Source organism: Anas acuta, chromosome 4 (genome assembly GCF_963932015.1).
Source record: "Anas acuta chromosome 4, bAnaAcu1.1, whole genome shotgun sequence".
Taxonomy (NCBI): domain Eukaryota; kingdom Metazoa; phylum Chordata; class Aves; order Anseriformes; family Anatidae; genus Anas; species Anas acuta.
This window is the reverse complement of record NC_088982.1, coordinates 11,208,767-11,228,818: the sequence shown is the minus strand read 5'-3', so window position 1 is coordinate 11,228,818 and position 20,052 is coordinate 11,208,767. Positions and strand designations below refer to the sequence as shown.

Genomic DNA, 20,052 nt, shown 5'->3' with positions numbered 1-20,052 from the left:
AAGCATTTCATCTTTAACTTCACCCTCTGCCTTTCCAAGAAAAATAATACATAAGTGTCCAAACATAACTTCCTCATCTCTTTTTTGGATTTAGTAGTGAACTTTTGTTGCAGCTACACCGTCATAATGTTCATTTAATGTTTGCTCCCTTTCCACAACCATCGTTTACCTCACTTGTGATATTGTTCCACTTTTGGCAATAAGATTGTACTGAAACTTCAAAATTTGTAAAGGCTGACAAGAAGCAGAACAAGTTACTACTTGTATACAGAGATATGTTAATACTGTTCAGATAGTACTCTGCCAATATTATATACTACCAATTAAATGAAAAAATGCCACCAGAGTAGTATTACCATATCTCACTACATAAGATACTGTCTCTGCACGTGATATTATTGTGTATATGTTCAAGTAAATACACTCTTTGGGTCTTGTAGTGGTGGTGGTGGTGAGAAAGGAGAGACTTTGTAGGAAAAAAATGAAAAGGGTCTGACCAAAATGAAGCAGTTTTGCCTAATCAATAAGGTCTGATTGACTTTAACCATTTATATGTATTCTATTATGGTATGGAAGCCTCCTCGTTACTAATGATATTACAAAAAGACTCAGTGGGAATATTTACCGAAGTTAATTACATCTATGCCAACAGTTATTTAACAATTTATTATTGCAGTTCTTATACTTTTAACATTTCTTTGGAATGGTCTTTATCTCAATCAGTCTATAGGTTAATATAGTTATAATCTTAGGTTAATATAGTGCATTGTTGGGTTATTTTAATTACCACACACACTAGATTCAGTGGAAGTTTTGCTTGAACAGAGATAAATTGCTAATGGAATACTGAGTTTAAAAATAACTTCATTATGGATAAAGAAGAATGCGTGACTTTTAATGTAAATTTTAAAAGGTGATGAATTCAGGACATAAGAATATACATCAAAATCACAGCAGGGCAGATGATAAGTTACAATAGAAAAAAGCATTAGATATCTGGGTATATATATATATTTATATTGCAGAATTACTAATGAACTTTTAAGACTGATATCTTAAATATTTTTATGGGTTTCGATTGTTAAGTACAATAAGACAGCAGTTTCATACTGTGCCATATTTTTTCCTAAGCAATCCTTTAGCAGTGCTATTAATATTTGTGTTACTAATGTTTTTCTGCCTGAGCATGGCTCATGTTTAATGACAAAACACAAGTCAGCGGTTCACAGGGTATAGCAGGACCACCCATCATGTCCACCCACCAAGGGAGGACATGAGGAGAGGAGTGATTCTGCTGCCCTGCTAAGTTCCTGTAATTACTTTGCATTATATAAAATTCTTTCTTACCTTCAATTTCCTAGGTAAATTAAGAGCTGCCAACTACCCTGGTTTGTTTTTTCATGTTTAGAGCTAATGCACAATGACAAATTTCCCTGCCACACAGTGTACAAATGAATAATTAATGTTCCAAGGTGACTTCTATGCATGTGTTTTAAAGACAGAGATATTATTTTGTTCATTTGCTCTGGTTCAAATAATAAAAACAGCTATAAAATGGGGGCCGATACTCCTTTAATACAAAAAACTAACTGTTAGTGATAAATCAGCCACACAGAAGTAATAAATTACCCCAGCCAATAAAAAAGAGCAGCAAAAGGAACATCTTTTCAATTTGTTAGTACATAGTGACAGTTAACTGGGATGACTGACCCTGTGTACATTCTCACAGCAGTCATTTCATCGTTTCATCAGTGTTCTCATCGTATCTCCTCCGAAGTGCAATCAGTCTTCGGATAACTAGTGGAATTTGGTAAAGAGTGTTTGTGTTGCAGAAGGAAGTTCTGGCATTTAGCTGGGAGACAACCCTTTGGTTTTTGCACTAAACGAGCAGTCATAGAATCATAGAATCATTCAGACTGGAAAAGACCTCTAAGATCACCTACTCCAACTTTTAACCTAGTACTGGCAAGTCCACCACTAAATCATGCCTCTAAGTTCTATATTTAGTCACTGTAATAGTGACACGTTCATCAAGCATGGCTTATGGGAGCTAGTATGAATGATTTATCCCTATCCAAAATACATCATCAGAAATGCTGCAGATCACATCCTGTCAATAATCACTCACTTTAGAAAAGTTTTTTTTTTTTTTCTTTCTACTTTAGCAAGTAATTCAGTGCAATAGGAACTTACCAGGAGATCTGCAGACCAACACCAAGTTCTAAGGCATCTACATTTACACTATTGGTAGGTTAGAGGGTTTTACTCCGGACAATACTTAACTCTGGATCCCTGGTAAAAACGTCCCCATCATATTCATGCTTCAAATATATCCAAAGGATTAATGGCTATATCGGACTCTCTGTCTCCAATAGCAGTCAAAACACATGTGCACCTCACTTGGAGCTCCAGGTTTAGTTTCCTCTAAAAGGAGCCTTGTTTGTACACACCAAAACAGCTGTACACACTAAAACAACCTATGGCAGTGAGGACAATTAAACCACACGTATGACACACTATGATGGCATTAAAAGAGATGTAGCTGTTGAATGCTAAAAAAAGCCAAAGGACACTAGAATTAGCATTTGTCCTGAAACTGATCTGTATACACTACTCACTGGAAGTGATGTACTCAGGAGCCTTCCCAGGACTAAGTGGCACTGCCTCTTCATAATAGCCTTCAGGAAGGGAAGATGTTGGTAATGGTGGAGGCCCATTATCTGGTGGCTAAAGGAAGAAAAAAAGGACAAAAAAAAATCAGAAAGCAATTAAAGGTGTTAAAATAAACATCGTTGAAACATCTGCTCATTATCAGTTTACAAGTAACACATATATACATATAGTCAGGACTAGCTGCTGGGTTTATATATATAACTATGTAACTATATCTTACTTTAACTATCTCTAAAGCCAAGGCTCTGGAGGAGTGAATTAGATGTTGACCTTTGAATAAGGCATGAAGGGTAGCAGCATTTAGAAGGAAAAAAAAAAAAAAAGCCTAAATCTCAAGCTCCTTTTATGACCTAAATCTCAAGCTCCTTTTATGATGCTATAATTAAACAGTAATAAGTAGAGGTTGAGATTTGTAGATGTGAAGTGACTTATTTATGCTTCAAAACATAATGATACACTTCACAACCTATCATTATTGCCAATCCCTTTACCTCTGTTCATGGAAAGGAAGCAGAACCTTCTTGCATGTACTTCAACTGATGTCCTTCAGGGATATAAATACTATACAATCTAACATGTTGAAAAGATATAGTTCTCTATTTAAGGACTACAAATGTAAAGGATCTATTTACCAAAGTGATTTACATACATAAGACATTTTATAGTGTTGAGGCTTATTTATTAGTATTCTACATCTAAAATAATTCATATTACAGTAGCAAGCATCACTTTGGTTGTACAGTTTAGAAAAGTTAAATAGCCTGATCTGGCAGAGATCAAGGATATATAACCTAGACCATGTTTTAATGATGCATTCTGTTTTTCAATGGCAAACCAATTCTTAATATAGACATTAATTTTTAAAATGTACCTCTACTTGGTGAAAACTGAGCTACACAAATGATGAATAGCTTGGAACATCAAGAAACTATTATATGATAAAATAAATATTTCAAATACCAGGTCAAATTCTGAAATGCTTCTTTTCTAAATATAAGCCTGTTTTAAATTTAAAACTGACCAACTACTGGTATGTTGATATAGTAAAAAAGTAAATTTAGTACTCAGACTTTTTCCATATGACTTTACTGTTCTATTTCTTTAGCAAGAACCAAAACAACTGCATTTTATAGAACACATTCATATTTGCCATAAGTTTTTAGATCCATATATTCATATTGGAGGAAATACTTCAGTCTTTTTTCCAATACCAGTGGTTTATTGCATTATTACAAAAATGTAACTTGTAAGCAGAGTCTCATTTCTGCAGTAACAGTTTTTGAATACATCTTTGTCATGTAATGAAACAGCTGTAACGGTGTTTGTCTTCATTGGACCAATCCACTCAACATCAGGAAAACAGAGATATCTAAGTAAGAAATTAGTCACGTGGGCTTTACTTATGGACAAACGTTTCTAGAGCACAGTTCAGACCTCAGGTGGGCTGAATAGTCTAGGAGAGACATAAATCCTTTTTCCATGGAACATAGGTGAAGGCACAGTGACTATGTTCCTCTTTGGCTATAGGCCTATAATTACCTGAGAGGGACGTGAGCATTAATAACATGTGACACTGACTGTTTTGAAATTAGTTCCTTGGCACTTTCAGGGATGGATTCATCTTTCCACATTTCATAGCCAGACACCTTGACACTGACTAAACTGTGCCAGACACCTAATTCTCAACTACTTAGCAAGATGAGTAGTACCAGTCTTAGAGCGCTCTGTAGTTACATTTATATGCAGTAGGTTATTCTGCCTCACGGGTACATGCTTATGAATTCCCAGTTGGCACAAAGGCAAGGAATAAATCTGTACTTCAGCAGACTGAGCACCAACTTGCCACTGAACACTAAGCTGTCCAGTAAAATCAAGAATTTCCATATGACTAATGAACTGATTTGTGCCTAAACACAAACATTCTTGGCTGGATTGACATTTACACTAATATTATTTCTATATCAAATGATGTAGCAAACTTAGTATGTCACAGTCAATTACAGTTAAGAGACAGCATTTACTGTTATCTGCAGTGTGAACCAAATGAGTTTTCATCACAGACCAGTTTTGCTAGAGAAATTATCTGTCAAATAAGCAAAATGATGAAAAAATACAACTTTTACTGTAGATTCCTTGTGATTCTGCTAAAAAAACACAAATTGCAAATCTGCACATCATCACAAAATAAATGAGCCTTTCAAGGTTACCTGCTGCTGTGCAACAGGCATAAGGGACATTACATAATATTACATGTTAGTTAATATTGGAAAATTGACAGCACATTGTGAATTTTACCCTACACCCTACACACATAGTCAGGTCTGTGGGGCTAGAATTGTTGGGTGCAATAGGGAGAACTTCCTCAAAAGAGTATGCATTTTCTTCTTTCAGGCAGGTGGGCAGAGCCTTGCTCAACTGAGTCAGGGTCAAGGCTTATTCCTAGGGCAGTGCAGATTCATACCACCCCTTTCATAGGACAGATATATTAATATCTTGGTCTAGCCTTAAACTATTTTCCCTGCCAGGTGTGTAGATGATATATGAAATTCCTATCATTATTAAACCTAATTCACCCAGGAAATACCCATCCTGAGAGTCATTCCAATTTTGACTTGACATAGCAACAAGGTTTCAAAGCTATCTTTTACCAGAAATAAATAAGAGGTTCCAATAAAGATCAGGAAAAAAAAAAATACTTGTTTTTAGACAAAATGTTATTCAGAAAGAAAGAAAAAAGGAAATGAAACACAAATGGTGCTTGTCTGAATTCGACCCTGCTGGAGCACCAGTTACTTCACGCAGCTGGGGCGGGCTGGGCTGTGCAGCCAATGTCAACACAGATGGAATCCATTGCTGAATTAACCGGCCCTTGGTTTTGAAATGCATTTTGCAGTGCTCACTATAACAAAGTTGAAAACAATTATAAAAAGATTTCATTTTCACCGAAAATAAATAAATAAATAATATATATATATATATATAAGGAGAAACAGAAACATCCAAAATTGAATACTTTCTGATTAAAGCAGGCTGCTTTAATATTGAAAGAAAAGCCAACAGATTAAATACAAAATAAAAATACCTCATTCAAATCTGTATCATAAACAGCTACATCTTCAGGGAGCTATGGAACACGTATATCTTTGAGCATCCAGAAATATAAAAAATACATGTGAGCATTTTGATATTACTTACTAATATTTACAGTGCTTTACTTATTTTACTATTGATAGTTGTATTGCCTAATGTTTTTAACCTGGCAGTTTTTCAGTGGAAGACCTGTGGTTAAGTTATGAATTATGAACTGGAATAATTCTTGATTGAATAATTTTTCATTAGTTTATCTGAAAATAAAAAGTCCATAAAAACACTAAACTATTTACATATCATATAAAAGGATTAAGTCTCAAAAAAAAAACCAACAACAACAACAACAAAAAACCAGCAACCACAGAACATGTGTAGTTTGAGTGGTATCAGGAGGAAAGACCTGGCAACCTGCAAAGAAAGCATTAGCAAAAATTTCTGCTTTTATTTTTTTACAACAGACCACAGGGAAGAAAATGAGAGAATGCTGCCTTTCAAGAACAAATAATCTTGTTCAATAACAGGAATAAGAACTGAGTTAGAAAAAAAAATACCGTTATTTTTTATATCACTGAAGGAAAAGGGACAAAAATGAGTTAGATATTGTTGCCCAGAATAACACCAGTGACACTGAAAAAACAGATAAAGATGTTTGACAGGAGCTGGGTCTGAGACAAAATGAGAGATGGTTTATTTAAAATGAAGACTCATAAGGGCTGATAATTATATTACAGAACTGAGATCTCTGAAGACAGCAAAGACTGGTTTGTTCCATGGATGCCCAAAAACAATTTACAGGAGAGATTGCTCAGAGAAAGAAAAAAATATCTCCAAATAAGCAATACTTACCTGGACATGAAAACTCACTATTCTACTGGATACTATGACACAGACTTAGTGGAAACATTAATTTTATGGTCTATTATGGTCTACCTCTCCACCTGCCCCTCTGTGTTCCACGGACCACAAATGAACTATTTCTTTCTTTATCCTAGGATAGAAAATACTTCATTTCCCTCTTTTCCCTCTTCTGTCCAGGGGTTACCAAGGTAGGTAATAACTTTTTTTCTTTTTTTTTTAGGGATGGTCTATCTGATACCTGTTGAGGATATGCTAGCATATAATGCAAGAAGTTGTATAAAAGGCAGAGGAAAAGAAATGTCATCCTCCACAGTTTGAGGACATAAAAGCACTTTACACCCCAATGAAGCCTTACACTATGTAGGAAATAGAAAGAAACACCTCTGTTCATGCAATGATTTAAGATGTGAAAGTTTACTGTGAAAAGCAGTGACTTTAACAGAGGAAAAGACTGTCAGTACACCCATGCTGGAGCCAAGGGCTGCCAGCAATTCCACAGCCATGCTCACACATGTGTTATTAGATCAGCCACCAGTTCAGATCCAGATGGACTGTAGAGCCAGCTGCTACGTTACCCCTCAATGCTGCAAAGCAGCAACATGACACTGGAAGAGTGGTCACACACTGGTGATGCATAATAAAGCTATTCAGAAGGCAGCAGGCAAATGTGGGCTTTCAAGCAAAGTCTTTGACACATGCATGTTCCATTTGTGCCAGAGCAAGCATCGAGCTGACCTCCGTACAGCCCTGTGGCATCCTCAGCCTGGGAGGGGGAAGAGGGCTCATGCAATTATGATCCTGCTCCCCAGATGTAAAAAAAGTGAATGTCCAGATGGCAAAACGAATTGAGAAGTTGAGCACCAATACAATTGGCAAAATTCCTGACGGTACATTTCAACGAAGCTTCATCACACTGCAGTAAAGGCTGGAAATTGGGCATGAGTACTCACCACACACTTGGACTTGGTATGAAAGACTTTAGAAAAACTCAGAATCACTAAGGCACTAAAAATAAACTGGCTGTTTATTGCCAGCACTTGAGGACGTGGATGGACCATGGGTTTTTCAGGTCAAAAATGCTGACTACATGGGATATTAAGAGCATGTTGAGCTGTGCAGGAGTGAAATATTAGCCTGAGTACAAAGATGCAGAAGACAAGGAGAATTCTTCATGTGACCACAGCCTTATATTCCAAGGTTTCAGTTTTCAAGGTTGACAATTTCTCAGGTTGTCATCTGGACCCTAAGAAACTGGGAGCCAAATAACATGAAAAAAAGTCTAACAATTCAACTTTTCAGACTCTGAGCACATCTGACAAAGGACAGCAAACCAGCCAGCCACATAACAAACAAGTGTGGCTCATAGGACTAGTGAGGAGTAGTAAGAGGCTCTTGTAGTCTCCAAGATGAAATAAGGCTTTTCCTACTGCAAAATTATCAGCCAATGGCATTTGATAGTCTGGTGTTTACAGATACAGAAGAGATGAATGTGCTCAGAGAAGCAATCAGGTGCAGGATTGTGTACTAGTGGAAGTGACCACCGGGCAGAGGATGAACATAAGCACAAGCAAAGCTTGTGTTCAGGATGATTCTGAACAGCGGAAGATTTAAGACGAATAGCAAGGTACAGGCTTGCACATTGCTTCTGAGAGTGGAAATATGTCTGAGACTGCCTAGGAGTGTGCCTGCTGACGCAGGAGTGAATATCTAATTAAAGGTATCTCTGGAAAAGTGATTAGTATTTACAGTGACTACAGATTCCAGCCTCAAAAACCACAACCTGATGATGGGGAAAGGATCTGAGCAGACTTAGTCACAGTTAAAGAATGACTCAAGGCGTCCTGTGGCTCCACAATTTGATCTGAAAACTGTCTGGAGAGTACTTATACAGGAATCACACCAGGACCAGAGTTACTTAATTAATTTGCATTTAATTCATCGATATTTAAGATATTAAATAAAACTGAGAAAACTGCAGCACAGGATGAACCATGGAAAGAGTTTCACCCCAAATCTATGGAAGGCAGAAGTGAAAATAAACAGCAGACCCCATGTAAGTAACAGAAGATCTAAAGAAATAAAAAGAAAATGCAAAAAAGAATGAGGCAGAAACACAAACAGGGTATCTCTGTTTCATTCAGATTCTGTAATAAAAGATTATTACACAACTATTTGGAACTGTCACTCAGACTAAACAAAAGTTGTCTCGTATCGAGCAAAGGGTCTGGGTGTAGCAAGAAATGGTCTTTAATTAATTCTGAGAAACATTTTCATGTGTATTACATGAGAAAGAAGAAACTGAATTTAAGCAGCACAGAGCCCTCAGTCAGAGGTGGTTATTCTAGGTCAAAGAAGTACCTTATTCCCCAGTCACTTTCCTACTCCACTTTATAAGCTCATTCAGGTGCTTGTGCAGACAAGACAAGCAGCACTGTGAATAAAGAAACACTATTTCCTCTGGAGTAATATTCTCTAAGGGCCTGAACTGCATCAAACAAAAACGAGAGACTTTGGTACTTACTGGCCTAATTTCATAGCTTCCTTTTACAAAGGTCAAAGACCACGAGCATCTAGTATAGACAGAGAAGAGATCATATAGCTTCACAATGATCATAGGAAGAATCTGGTGTAAAAAAGTTCCATCCTACTCTAAGCCCAAAGAGCTCATCCAGTTTAAATGCAAATTCTGGGTAAAGGTTGTTGGGAACAGTCATTTTGTCAGATTAGACATCAAGAAAGCTTTTGTGATGGTCACTGTTATAAAGGCACTGTTATAAAGGAAATTGTTGTAACTAAAACTTTTCTGTGATACCATTTGCAAATCAACATAAATAATCAACAATAATACACCAACCCTACCCAGAGAAAATGGGAATGGCAAATGTGGTGTCCTGCAAGAGAAGATCAACACATGCACAAAAGCAACCAACCAAAACAAACAAACAAAAAAGACCAAACAAACAAAAAAACACAGCGGCTTATTCCTTATTCAATCACATATATAAACACTGGAAATATTCCACAATGAAATCATGCCCTGAGGACAGCTCTTCTGGTCACTTCTGGTCAAACTTGAATATGAAACTAGAGCATAGGAGAAATACAGATAATGGAAACTAGTTCAGCAGGATCAAACTATACTGCAAAACAGAAACTAACAGAGCCTGTCTTACATGCAATGTATAGAAATGAAACCTGAGAAGAATATGACTGTGATTTCAAATGACAAAGGATTTACCAAAGTGAGGAAAAAAAACCTACTTAGACATAAGGACAACGGCTGACAACGAACATGGTGGAACAGCCTTTTGAATTGAAATAGTGGTTTAAAGAAACCTAAAATGGTAAGAAATAGATTTTGTTAAGTTTCTGAAAGAGCTTATGTGTTCATTACCCGCAGTAAGAGCAACTGGACTCAATAATCAAAAAGGACCTTCTAGTTGTTCCTTCATTACTGAAGGTCTTGTTCATTCAGATTGAAGCTACTGGCCAGCTCTGAAAGAAACAATTGAGTTTCTTGTTGAATTGTTTATTTTTGCTTCTAAAAATTTTTTACGAGGAAAAACAGCTCCAAAGCCAACACTATTTTAAGATTATTTTTTAATAAGTACTGAGAATAACAACTGATTTCCAGTATCAGAAGAAAAAAACAAGATGAAACAAAGATTCCTAAGTACCCACCTGGTACACAAACCTCTTGCTTTTGCTGTCACAAGCCTAACTGCACATTTGAGAAAATCTTGAAGACTGGCACTTTTTGTTTGTTTGTTTGAAGAATGATTAATACAACTGGTGATATATCACCTTAAAAATCCTTTTGATTTCAGGATGATTTTTTTTCTCCAAGGACGCTATTTCCTTTCAGCATTTTCTAATAAATATCTGAGAGTATACCTGACAGGCAGCCAGATAAAGGGGGGCTGTCATATCACTTCTCCTCAATACGAAGCCCATTTATATGAAACACTCCTACAGTGTGACTGTGTATGTTGCAAGAAAGGGTTGGAGGAAGATGACCTATGCTTTTGATTTATATCTACAGGGGTTCTGGCATCTTGCTGGACACTTGTTGCGGTTAAATAATTATTAAATTGACAATATTCCAGGAAAAACAAAACATATATCCAATTTTACTGTGAAAATCATGCAAAAGAGCTAAGGGTGCTGTTCGTATTTGATTTTCTTGGACTGCACAATGTGCTGAAATCACTGAATGTCAGATGTACTACGACAACCAAATGCTTGGAGGCTAGAAGTATTCTGTCACTGTCATGCTGTGGATAATTTATGCCAGTATTCCTCCGGCACGTCAGAGCAGCAGGACATAGCGGATATTATTCTGTTGCCTTAGTGTAAAATGGACTTCAAGGCAACTCGGTGATAGCGCAGTGATGGGATCCTGGTTATTAAACCCTTGCAGCACTGTGAGGGCTACACACAGAGTATTAACTTTCTTATTGCTCCAAATCCCCCACTGCTGCCTGTCCTTTCACTGCAGGGATATATCATAAAAGCGAGTGCTGATTTGGAGAGGGAGAAAGCAGGCTAAAAGAATGGAGAAGCATCTCAACTTTATTTCAAAAGATGATCTTCTCTCTCATATCCAAGCAAGAGTTGAGTTCTGCAGCAGACTCAGACATGCCTCTCATGGTCATGTTTTTTATCTGAAGCTTTTACTTTGCTGGCCATCTGAAGGAGCTGTCTGCATGGGCTAAAGCATGGGAGGATTTGTGCTTTCTAAGCCTGACAGAAAGTCTGCTAGACCAGATGTGGGCAAGGGAATGTATACAAAGAATTTCTAAGAGAGCATGTGATTTATTCAAGTACATGTAAGGTCCAATTTTGTCCCTGGATTTTAAGACCTGGTCCAAAGCCCACTGAGTCCAGGAAAATTCTCTGGGCTTTAACACATTTTAATAACTGGAGACTTCACTTTAAATATTAACAACATGTCTCTAAATAAAATGGATTTTATGATCTTTGTTCATAGGCTGATGAATAATAACAAAACTGATATAAGATTTGGCCTGAGCAAATATGCAGGTCTATTTACAGATCTGAAAAGGAAACCTCGCACAGCACCTGCCCACACATAATTCTGGCTCCTGGCACTACTTTAAGGAGGATTGAATTCCTTCCCACCCACACATCTTTACATAAGTAAAAGCTTAAACATCAATTCAGACTAAACATTTTTGAATGCACAATCCCTTGAGTGCCATAAAAAGAAACAGTGGTGTAAATGAAACTTTAATTTTCCAGCATGCTCAATAACTGATGTGCTAAAAACTTAGATTTTAAACAGTGCATAGCTTATTTAAAGTTATTGATTTCCACTTCCAGTAAATTGCTGTGTTCCAGCAGCATATTGTGTTTCTACCGGAGGCTGAGACCAACTGGAAGAACCTGGTCTCTGTGCTGAATGGTTGACAAAAGGTGACATGTAATATGACTTCTAACTTGCAGTGTGAAGAAGGGCACCTTGGAGCAGAATTTCCTATCCTCAGGTGAGCCCAATGGTTTCCTTTCTCCGGGCAGATGCTTTCTGTGAAAGCATCTTCTGTGAAAAGTCTTTATGAAAGGCAGGACATTGGTGTCACTGAGCAATGTAATTATGTACAATTTCTATAGAGACTGACAGCATCATCTACCGATTTTTAGGAGCCCGTTGATTAAGAGATTAAAAATCACTATGCAGGAGCTTTAATGGAAGGGAAAAATAGATCTTAGCCACTATCACGGATGTCCAGCCTGGTGTACAAAGAAAGATAATGCAACAGTCTCTGGTCATATCTAATGATAATGAGGGTCTACCACAGAAGCCTCTAGCAGTGAAAGGTTTAAAAAAAAATAAATCAATTCCATTGTCTCAACATAACTTCAGGATAATTTTTTAACAGTCAAATTGGGGTTTGAGCTTGCACCAGTGTTCAAAAGTCAAAAAGCTGATAGTTTTGCCCTTCCCTTCTGGCTCCACCTGATCTTTTGCAGGACAACAGCAGTCTGTCATCTCTTTCACAAATTATGATCTCGTAGTGTCTTAAAATAACATCACTCATAGCCTATATTTGGATAACAGAAGACAAAAAGAAGCCTGGAACATTTTCCAGCTGATCTCAAAGTGGTACCAACACCAGAAATGGAGGCACAGACCACCACTGCCTGACAGCATCAATAGGATTACAGGAAAAGTGGCCAAAATGAGCTTCCACCACTACAGAAAACAAACACAGCTCAGCTTCATAACTTCACCGAGATGGAAGTGCCTGCAGTGTTACTCTCAGGTCAGAGGGAAGGGCCATGTCCAAACTCCACTTTGCCAGACTCAGCATAGCAAGAACATGCCCCATATCAACCATCTCTAATTCTGTCAATTTCTACATTAATTAATCACTTTATCTCAGAGAACTATTTTTGTTATTTTGATATCCAAACTGAATATAACTCCTGCAAAACAGCGGTGACCTACTGGACCAAATTCATACTTCACAACATTTCGTTCAGTGAAGCAGCACCAACTTCAAGGGAATTTTCACGTCAGTATATGAGAAAGGAAATGTAGGTCAGTTGTCTTTAGAACAACAATTTGACTCTTCAGAGGCAATTTATTAAACTGAACCTACACAAATATGAAAGAATAAGGAACTCAATTGGCTTGAGTTTATGAAGCTCGCACCTACAGTCTACATTTCAAATTCATGTGTATTTTGCATAATTTTCCTCCTTCTCATCAACAACTTGCCTTGTAATTTATGCTACATGCATCTTGAATTAAAGAAAAAAAAATCATTTTCAGGCACTGTTAACCATGAAATGGATTCTCAAGGTTTCCCTGCATATTAATAAGACCACTTTTGCATCCACTCAAATCTGTGCATAATGATTTTCTAACATTCATTTTACTTGAATTCTGAAACAATATGTATGGCTCTCAAAATGGATGTTTCTAGCACAAACATTCCCTTTCTATAATGGTTTGAGAATACTTCTTTACATTACATAGAATTGAAATTTAAAAAAGAAAGAAATCTTGTTCCAGGTCACAAATCAGCAGCTGGCAGCACTTAGAAACAAAATATGGTTAAGATATTTTATATAGTATCCCTTTTTATTTTTAATTTGTTCAGCAGTATCTAGTATTATTCACTTTCAAAAGGATGGCCAAGAGTTTGATCTGATAAGTTAGTACTTATCTTCACAAGTTGTTATTGGCTTATGAAATAGGGAAGCTGCTTAAACATCTGGGCAGAGATGCAAAAACAGAGTAACACATTAAAATGAAGAAGAATGCTTTCAGTTTTTTGGAGTCTTCTGCCTCCATCATGAGAAGACAGACTGCTAATCTGTAAACTGCACATGTACTTCATGCCTCAGACAAATGAATGAAGGCCTCCTCAGTACAGCTTTAGATTGTCCTTATCAATACATACACTTTTCCACAAATTAATAAAAAGATGGATAATTCATCAGTATTAAGGCTAAGACTATGTTAACCCTTCAACAGGATAGACCATTATTTGCATATGCTTCTCTGAAAAAAAAAAAAATATGTTGCAAATGTTTTCTTCAAATCTAAAATAGTAACAGAGCGGTAACAGAGGAGAATTAAAACTTGTTTATAGTTTACTGTTTAATAAGACAGCTGCTCCCAACTGCAGGAATTGAATTTGCAGACAGTAAACATATAAACATCACTAAGAACTTAAACTGCTGCTTGTTCTGCAGGGAATTTCTTACCAAGAGACCAAGCACAGAAGGGCACCAAGGACTTTATGAAAAAAAAGAAGCATTCTTTCTGGACTTTAAAACTCTACACTTCTTAATTCATGAATGTTCTCATAAGACTTGATCCAGGAAAAGCTGGTCCTTAAAATCATAAGAAACTGGCTAGGACCCATGATCTCCACAAGACAGGCCAATCTCTGAATACAGCATTAAGTTGCTTGGGCTTTTGCTGCTCTAATTCTGAAAACTGCCAAGGACTGCAATTCCACAGCTCTTGCAGGTGACCTATTCTTTGGTTTATTTCACCACAGGGGATTTTTTGCCTTCTCTTCGGCAAGTTGATCCCAATTTCCTCAACCAGAGTGGAGCTGAGAGGAATAATCATTTCCTTGGACACACAGGCTCCTTCCCTTTGTAAGCATTTCTGCTAGTGCTTACCACTAAAATATTCTCTCATATATATTTATGTACTTAAATTAACACTCACCAGCCACTGCTGAGGTATTTCTGGCAGAGGCATTTGAGGAGGTGCTGGCAAACTGTTGGCAACTTCTGTTTTCTGCACATGTTCTTTTATTTCAAAACCTGTGGAAGAGCAAAACATGTCACTTAATGCTTAGGTGGATACACATTTTTTTCTACATGAGGACACTACCATCACACACTGGAATCTGACATGTAGTCCTGCTCACAACCTACTTCCTAAACCTGTTTACTGAGGAAGAACTGGAAGAATGGTAGGAATTCAGGAATTTAATCAAGCAGAACAAACACATACTTACTATATACGATAATGACATATATGATATTTGGATTAACAAATACCAGACAGAGAAAAAATTTACAGGAAATCGTGCTGAACTGCCTACCCATCTGGAACTGAAAGACATAAAATTCAAACAATTTGCCTGGCATCTATTACAGAGATAAAACCATTGATGAGGGGAAGATAGCATTCTTGTGAATGTCTGAATGGCAACATGGAGCAAATTAAACAGGGTCCCCGCCCTCCCTGGGGAAAGAGGAGTGACCTACTACTTCCATGTTTTCTTAGCATAACCATTTAAATCCCAGTCAAACACACTTCATGGTATTGTTTATTTTTCTAAAAATCAAAAGCAAGATTAGGGTGCATCTCAATGCTCTGACAAAAAAATCAGTCAATGGGATGGATGTACCCTGTGCACACCTAGACTGAATTTAGCTCCTCATGTTTAGTTAAGTTGGTCAAGATCACATAATTTTCAAAAATATAATCAATGATGAAATGTTTCTAGTCATAATAACCCAGTCCATTGTCTGTGAAGTCCTGGATTGAAAATCAACACTGATAAAATAAACTGCCTCTAAGGGCCATAGAATCTTCTTTCTTCCTACAAAAGAAGAGGTGATTAGTCTTGAGAAACATTCCTCTTTTTTTTTTTTTTTTTTTTTTGTTATTCTTTATGTAGGATCAATTCATTCTATGACTGCTATCCATATCCAAGTCCACCATACAACCAAAAGTCAAATATGAAGTACATTTTACTGGGGAGAAAAAAAAAAAAATGTTTTTTAAGTGGGTTCTACTACTTCTGTAAATCTAGTTTCTCCCCAAAACTATGTTTGGTGAAGCACGAACCTGCTCTTCTAATACTTGTATTCTTCTACCAAACTACACAACAAAGTCAGCATTATAGATTTATAACAGCAAGACCCTTTAAGGAAAACAGGCAACAGTGATGGTCATATTAAATGACTGAATCTATTAACAGTTCTTACTCCAAAATAAACTATTTGTGTCTTTGCCTTTTAGAAGTCTGAGTTTCAGAAGGAAAAGTCAAGTGTTTTCTCCAGGCCTACAGTACATTGGGCATACCAAGATTCAGGAAGAAAAACAAAGGTTATAGTTTTGCCAGCTCATCAGAGTAACCACTGATTTGGACATGGTGCAGGCTAAGGTCCAGCAACCTGAAGAATATATCTGACTGGCCCAGTACGCTCTGGTTGGTGGACATGAAGTGAAGATAATGGTGTGCAGTTAGGAGATACATAACACAAGGCAAAAGATTTCTGAAGAACTCCACAAGTAAGAACTCACTGAAAAGAAAGCTACAGTTTAAAGTGTTTTACCAAAATCGAACTTTATAATAATTTCCACACCTTTACAAAGAAAAACTTAATTGTTAACTTCCAGATGTTAGAAAGAATCCAGGCAGTTCCCAGCTGCACTGATCCTTCATTGCCTTTCCCTGTTGTTCTTAAGTGGTTTGCTTCAGCAATTGAAATACACTGTTGGATTCAGGCAGTTGATTTTTGCAAATGCCTATAAAGAGTCTGAACTCAGCACAGACCTCAGGCCTGTGAAACCATGCCAGCGATCTGAGAGCTCTCATGGAGTTATGTGGGTGGAGTAAAGCAACATCTTGAAAAACAGACTCGGAATGACAGTTCAGCTCAGTTACAGAGTACTGAGGGTTTATGTGCCTTTTACTGCTTTTAATTTTAATGAAGAGATGAATAGTTTCAAAGGAATGGGAGTACTGAATGTTACAGTTGATAAAAAAAGCAGCAGGGTCATCTCCGTTGATGTGCATGACTCCCTCTCTAGTTTCAAACACACTTTAAGCCGGAATGAATGGCTGAGCTCCCAAGGAGGCAGCACCGCTCCTTCCTTGCCTTGTTCCTGTCCCTGCACCAACCTCTCCTTTGTGCCAGCGTAAGCATGTGTGTGGCCTCAGGTTGAACCAGAGCAGTGAACTGACACTGGTTAGGAATAAACCAGAAAGAAAAAAAAAAAAAAAAGAAAAAAAAAAAAAAAAAAAAAACAAATAATGCTTGTGCTAGCAGAAAGGAAGCTGCAGTACACGATGAGCAAGAATGAGTAGCCTGGGGAGAGAAATAAGATGCTGTTTTTAGAGGCCATGCTGGCTTAAACTCTATTTAAATTGTAGCTCCATAAACTACAGTTTATAGACGTATAAAGTACAGTCCTATGACCTCTTGCTTAACTGAGCTATAGGACTTCCTTGAATTAATTCTTGTTTGAACTAGAGCATATCTTTTAGCAAAATATTCCGTCTTGATAAAATGCCAACAATGGCATGCAGACACTAAGTTCTTCCATTAGTTCATATTGTCAATGCTCAAAACATGTGCTTTATTTCCACTTTGAAATAAACATCCAGCAACTGCACACTGCTTTTTTGTTGTGTAAGTCTAAGAGCTCAATCTCAGCCGTCACTTTTCTACATCAAGATTAATTATGATACCTCCTTTAAGGATAATTTGAACACATATTTCTGGACTTTCTATCACTTTTATGACTTCCGTTTGACATGTCTAAATTGTATCTCCTTGAATACACACAGTGGAAGTGGGTATAAAGTTCCAGTAACTGAACCAAGCTCTTCCACTTAATATATGGATCTTGTATGGATCTTGTTAATGGATTGTTACCGTATTATAACATTCAATGGATCTTGTTACAGATCCTGAAATAGGCTCTAAAACCTAAGATATAGGTGCTTAAAGGTGGAAAACTATGGGCCTTGGTTCTTTTTATCATCACCCACATCTATAGTCATAAATTAAGCATGTCTGAGAAGACGCTCTAATTCAGAGAAAGCCATATCCGTAAGTTTAAAATCTCTCACCCTCAAAGCCAGGGTGGATGGTGACAATTTTGAACTGTTTGTTAGGCATAGATCTTTGCCTGTGATAACTCCCAAATCACACCTAAGAACTGATAATGGAAGAACTGAATGGAAAACGAGTCAGTGCAGGCCAAACTCATGCCAAGTACCACTCCATAATTTCACAGTGTCAATGCTTGAGTTGCAGGGTCCAAAAATGTACCCAGCACTGTTTAATTTCCTATAACACTGTAATTTTATGTCCTGAAAAAACATCCACAATCCAGAACAAAAAGATATGACAATCTTTCTTTTCTGGGTTTGCACATTCACATTCTGTGAATGCTGACTTTTTGAGAAAGTCAATTTCTTTTTAATAAATCTAGTTGAAAAGATTAAAAGAAAAACATACACTGTCAGGTCAGTATTCTTGAAGTTATTTTGAACTGTAAAACATATCAAATTGCAAGTTCTTACCTACAGTTTTTTTGTTTTGAGAAGTGCAGGGTATTTTGATCAGCTTTTGGAGCACAAAGCGTCCTTCCACAAGATGTGAAATTGTTACCTGCTTCCTTCTGCTATTAGTAAAGTAAAAAATAATGATGTGTCCTTAAGAATGTGAAAACAGAAGGAAGGACAATCATCATTTTACAGCTCTTAGACAGTTGCTCTTAGAATCATTATGATTGAAAAAGACCTCCAAGATCACCTGGTCCAACTGTTTCCCTATCACAAATATTACTCACAAAAACATCTTCCTAAGTGCCACATCTAAGCTGATCTCCTTGAACTTGAATCCTGTAGCAAGTGCGAATTTTTTACATTTCTTCACTGCATCAAAAAAACACCATATCTTTTTTAGCACTGCAGAAGAAAGCTAAGAAATGCAGCCACTTGCAAAATGGAATTTTTCTTCAAAACACCCTAGTATTTTTAAAAATCTAAACAACAGGGGTTTACAGCTACAGCATTTCTGTCAAATGCTGGAGAGACAGAGAGGTCTCATAGTTCTGATGCCTCCTTATACAAAATGAAATTTTGTAAGGAAATATAAAAGTACTGTTAGGAAAAATAGTGAGGAACATTCTTTGTAAAAGCACCGTTGAAAGGCTGATGTATATAGTCAACCATTCATGCTGCATTCAGTTCCATAATCTTGATGGAGATAAAAGCGATTGTGCAATCAAAATGGTTTTAGGAAGACAAAGGGAAAGTGAATATTACTCTACTTGCAAAATGCAAACCAAACATGTTGACAGCCATTTCCTAGTTCTGCCTTGGCACTACTGTATCAGTCATGCACTGGAGTCCACTTCACAATCAAGCTCTTTGATGGATTTGGGTCATATGGCAGAGATGTAGCATGCAGCACTATGCGCAGTGCTGTGGCTGGCACTCCTTTACTTTTGCATCAAAACTAACAAATAGAATTGCTGCCACAAATAAAATGAAGTACCTTCAACAGAGATGAAAACATTCATCTATCGTGTTATTTTGTGGCTGGATTCACCCATGTGCAATGAAATTACTTCCTTTATGTCTTTTGCTATATTTTCCTGTTGACTGTGAAGGAAAGCATTCAGGAAAATTCCATTTTGGATTCACCCTGTCTTTCTGTTTTACTTCAATTTAGGGCTTACCCCTTAAAACAATTTCACTGAGCACAGACTTATTCTGTGCATTCTGCAAGCAAGAAAACACACCCGACACTGACCTTTTGATGACTGTATCCTCAGGAGAATGTTAGTTATTACTGCTTTCTTCTCCCTGACAGTCGAAGTTAGATATTCATGGTCCAGAAGTTCAAGAAACAGGCGCAGCTCAACTATTAACTCTTCCATGGCTGAAAGACAGTAATAAAATTACTTTTTGTGAGAAATCCCACTAGAAAGAAAAAAAAAAAAAGAGTTAATTGTCATTTATTCATATTCATAGTTATTTTCTACCAATTCTTGTAAGTGAACACACTTCCCTGCTGGAAATAGACTGCATTAGCTGGCAAAACCAACAGACTAATTCATTAGTGAGCACTACTGGTGTATCTAGCAGTTACCTCAAAATTAATGAAGAAAAGACACTATCCTTTCACATA

General features: G+C 37.0%; 1 protein-coding gene across 5 annotated transcripts in view; it reads right to left on the bottom strand.

The window, feature by feature from the left end:
• The window catches only part of AFAP1 (actin filament associated protein 1), a 115,807-nt gene that overhangs the window by 44,206 nt on the left and 51,549 nt on the right, over window positions 1–20,052 (bottom strand). For all 5 annotated transcript variants that reach the window (XM_068679843.1, XM_068679844.1, XM_068679845.1 and 2 more), the window contains 3 exons: window positions 19,675–19,803; window positions 14,834–14,931; window positions 2,619–2,727 (listed from right to left, as the gene is read on the bottom strand). In XM_068679843.1, coding sequence (XP_068535944.1) covers window positions 2,619–2,727; window positions 14,834–14,931; window positions 19,675–19,801 — 334 coding nt within the window. In that variant the 5' untranslated portion in view covers window positions 19,802–19,803. Of the gene's footprint in view, window positions 1–2,618; window positions 2,728–14,833; window positions 14,932–19,674; window positions 19,804–20,052 lie in introns of those variants that run through there.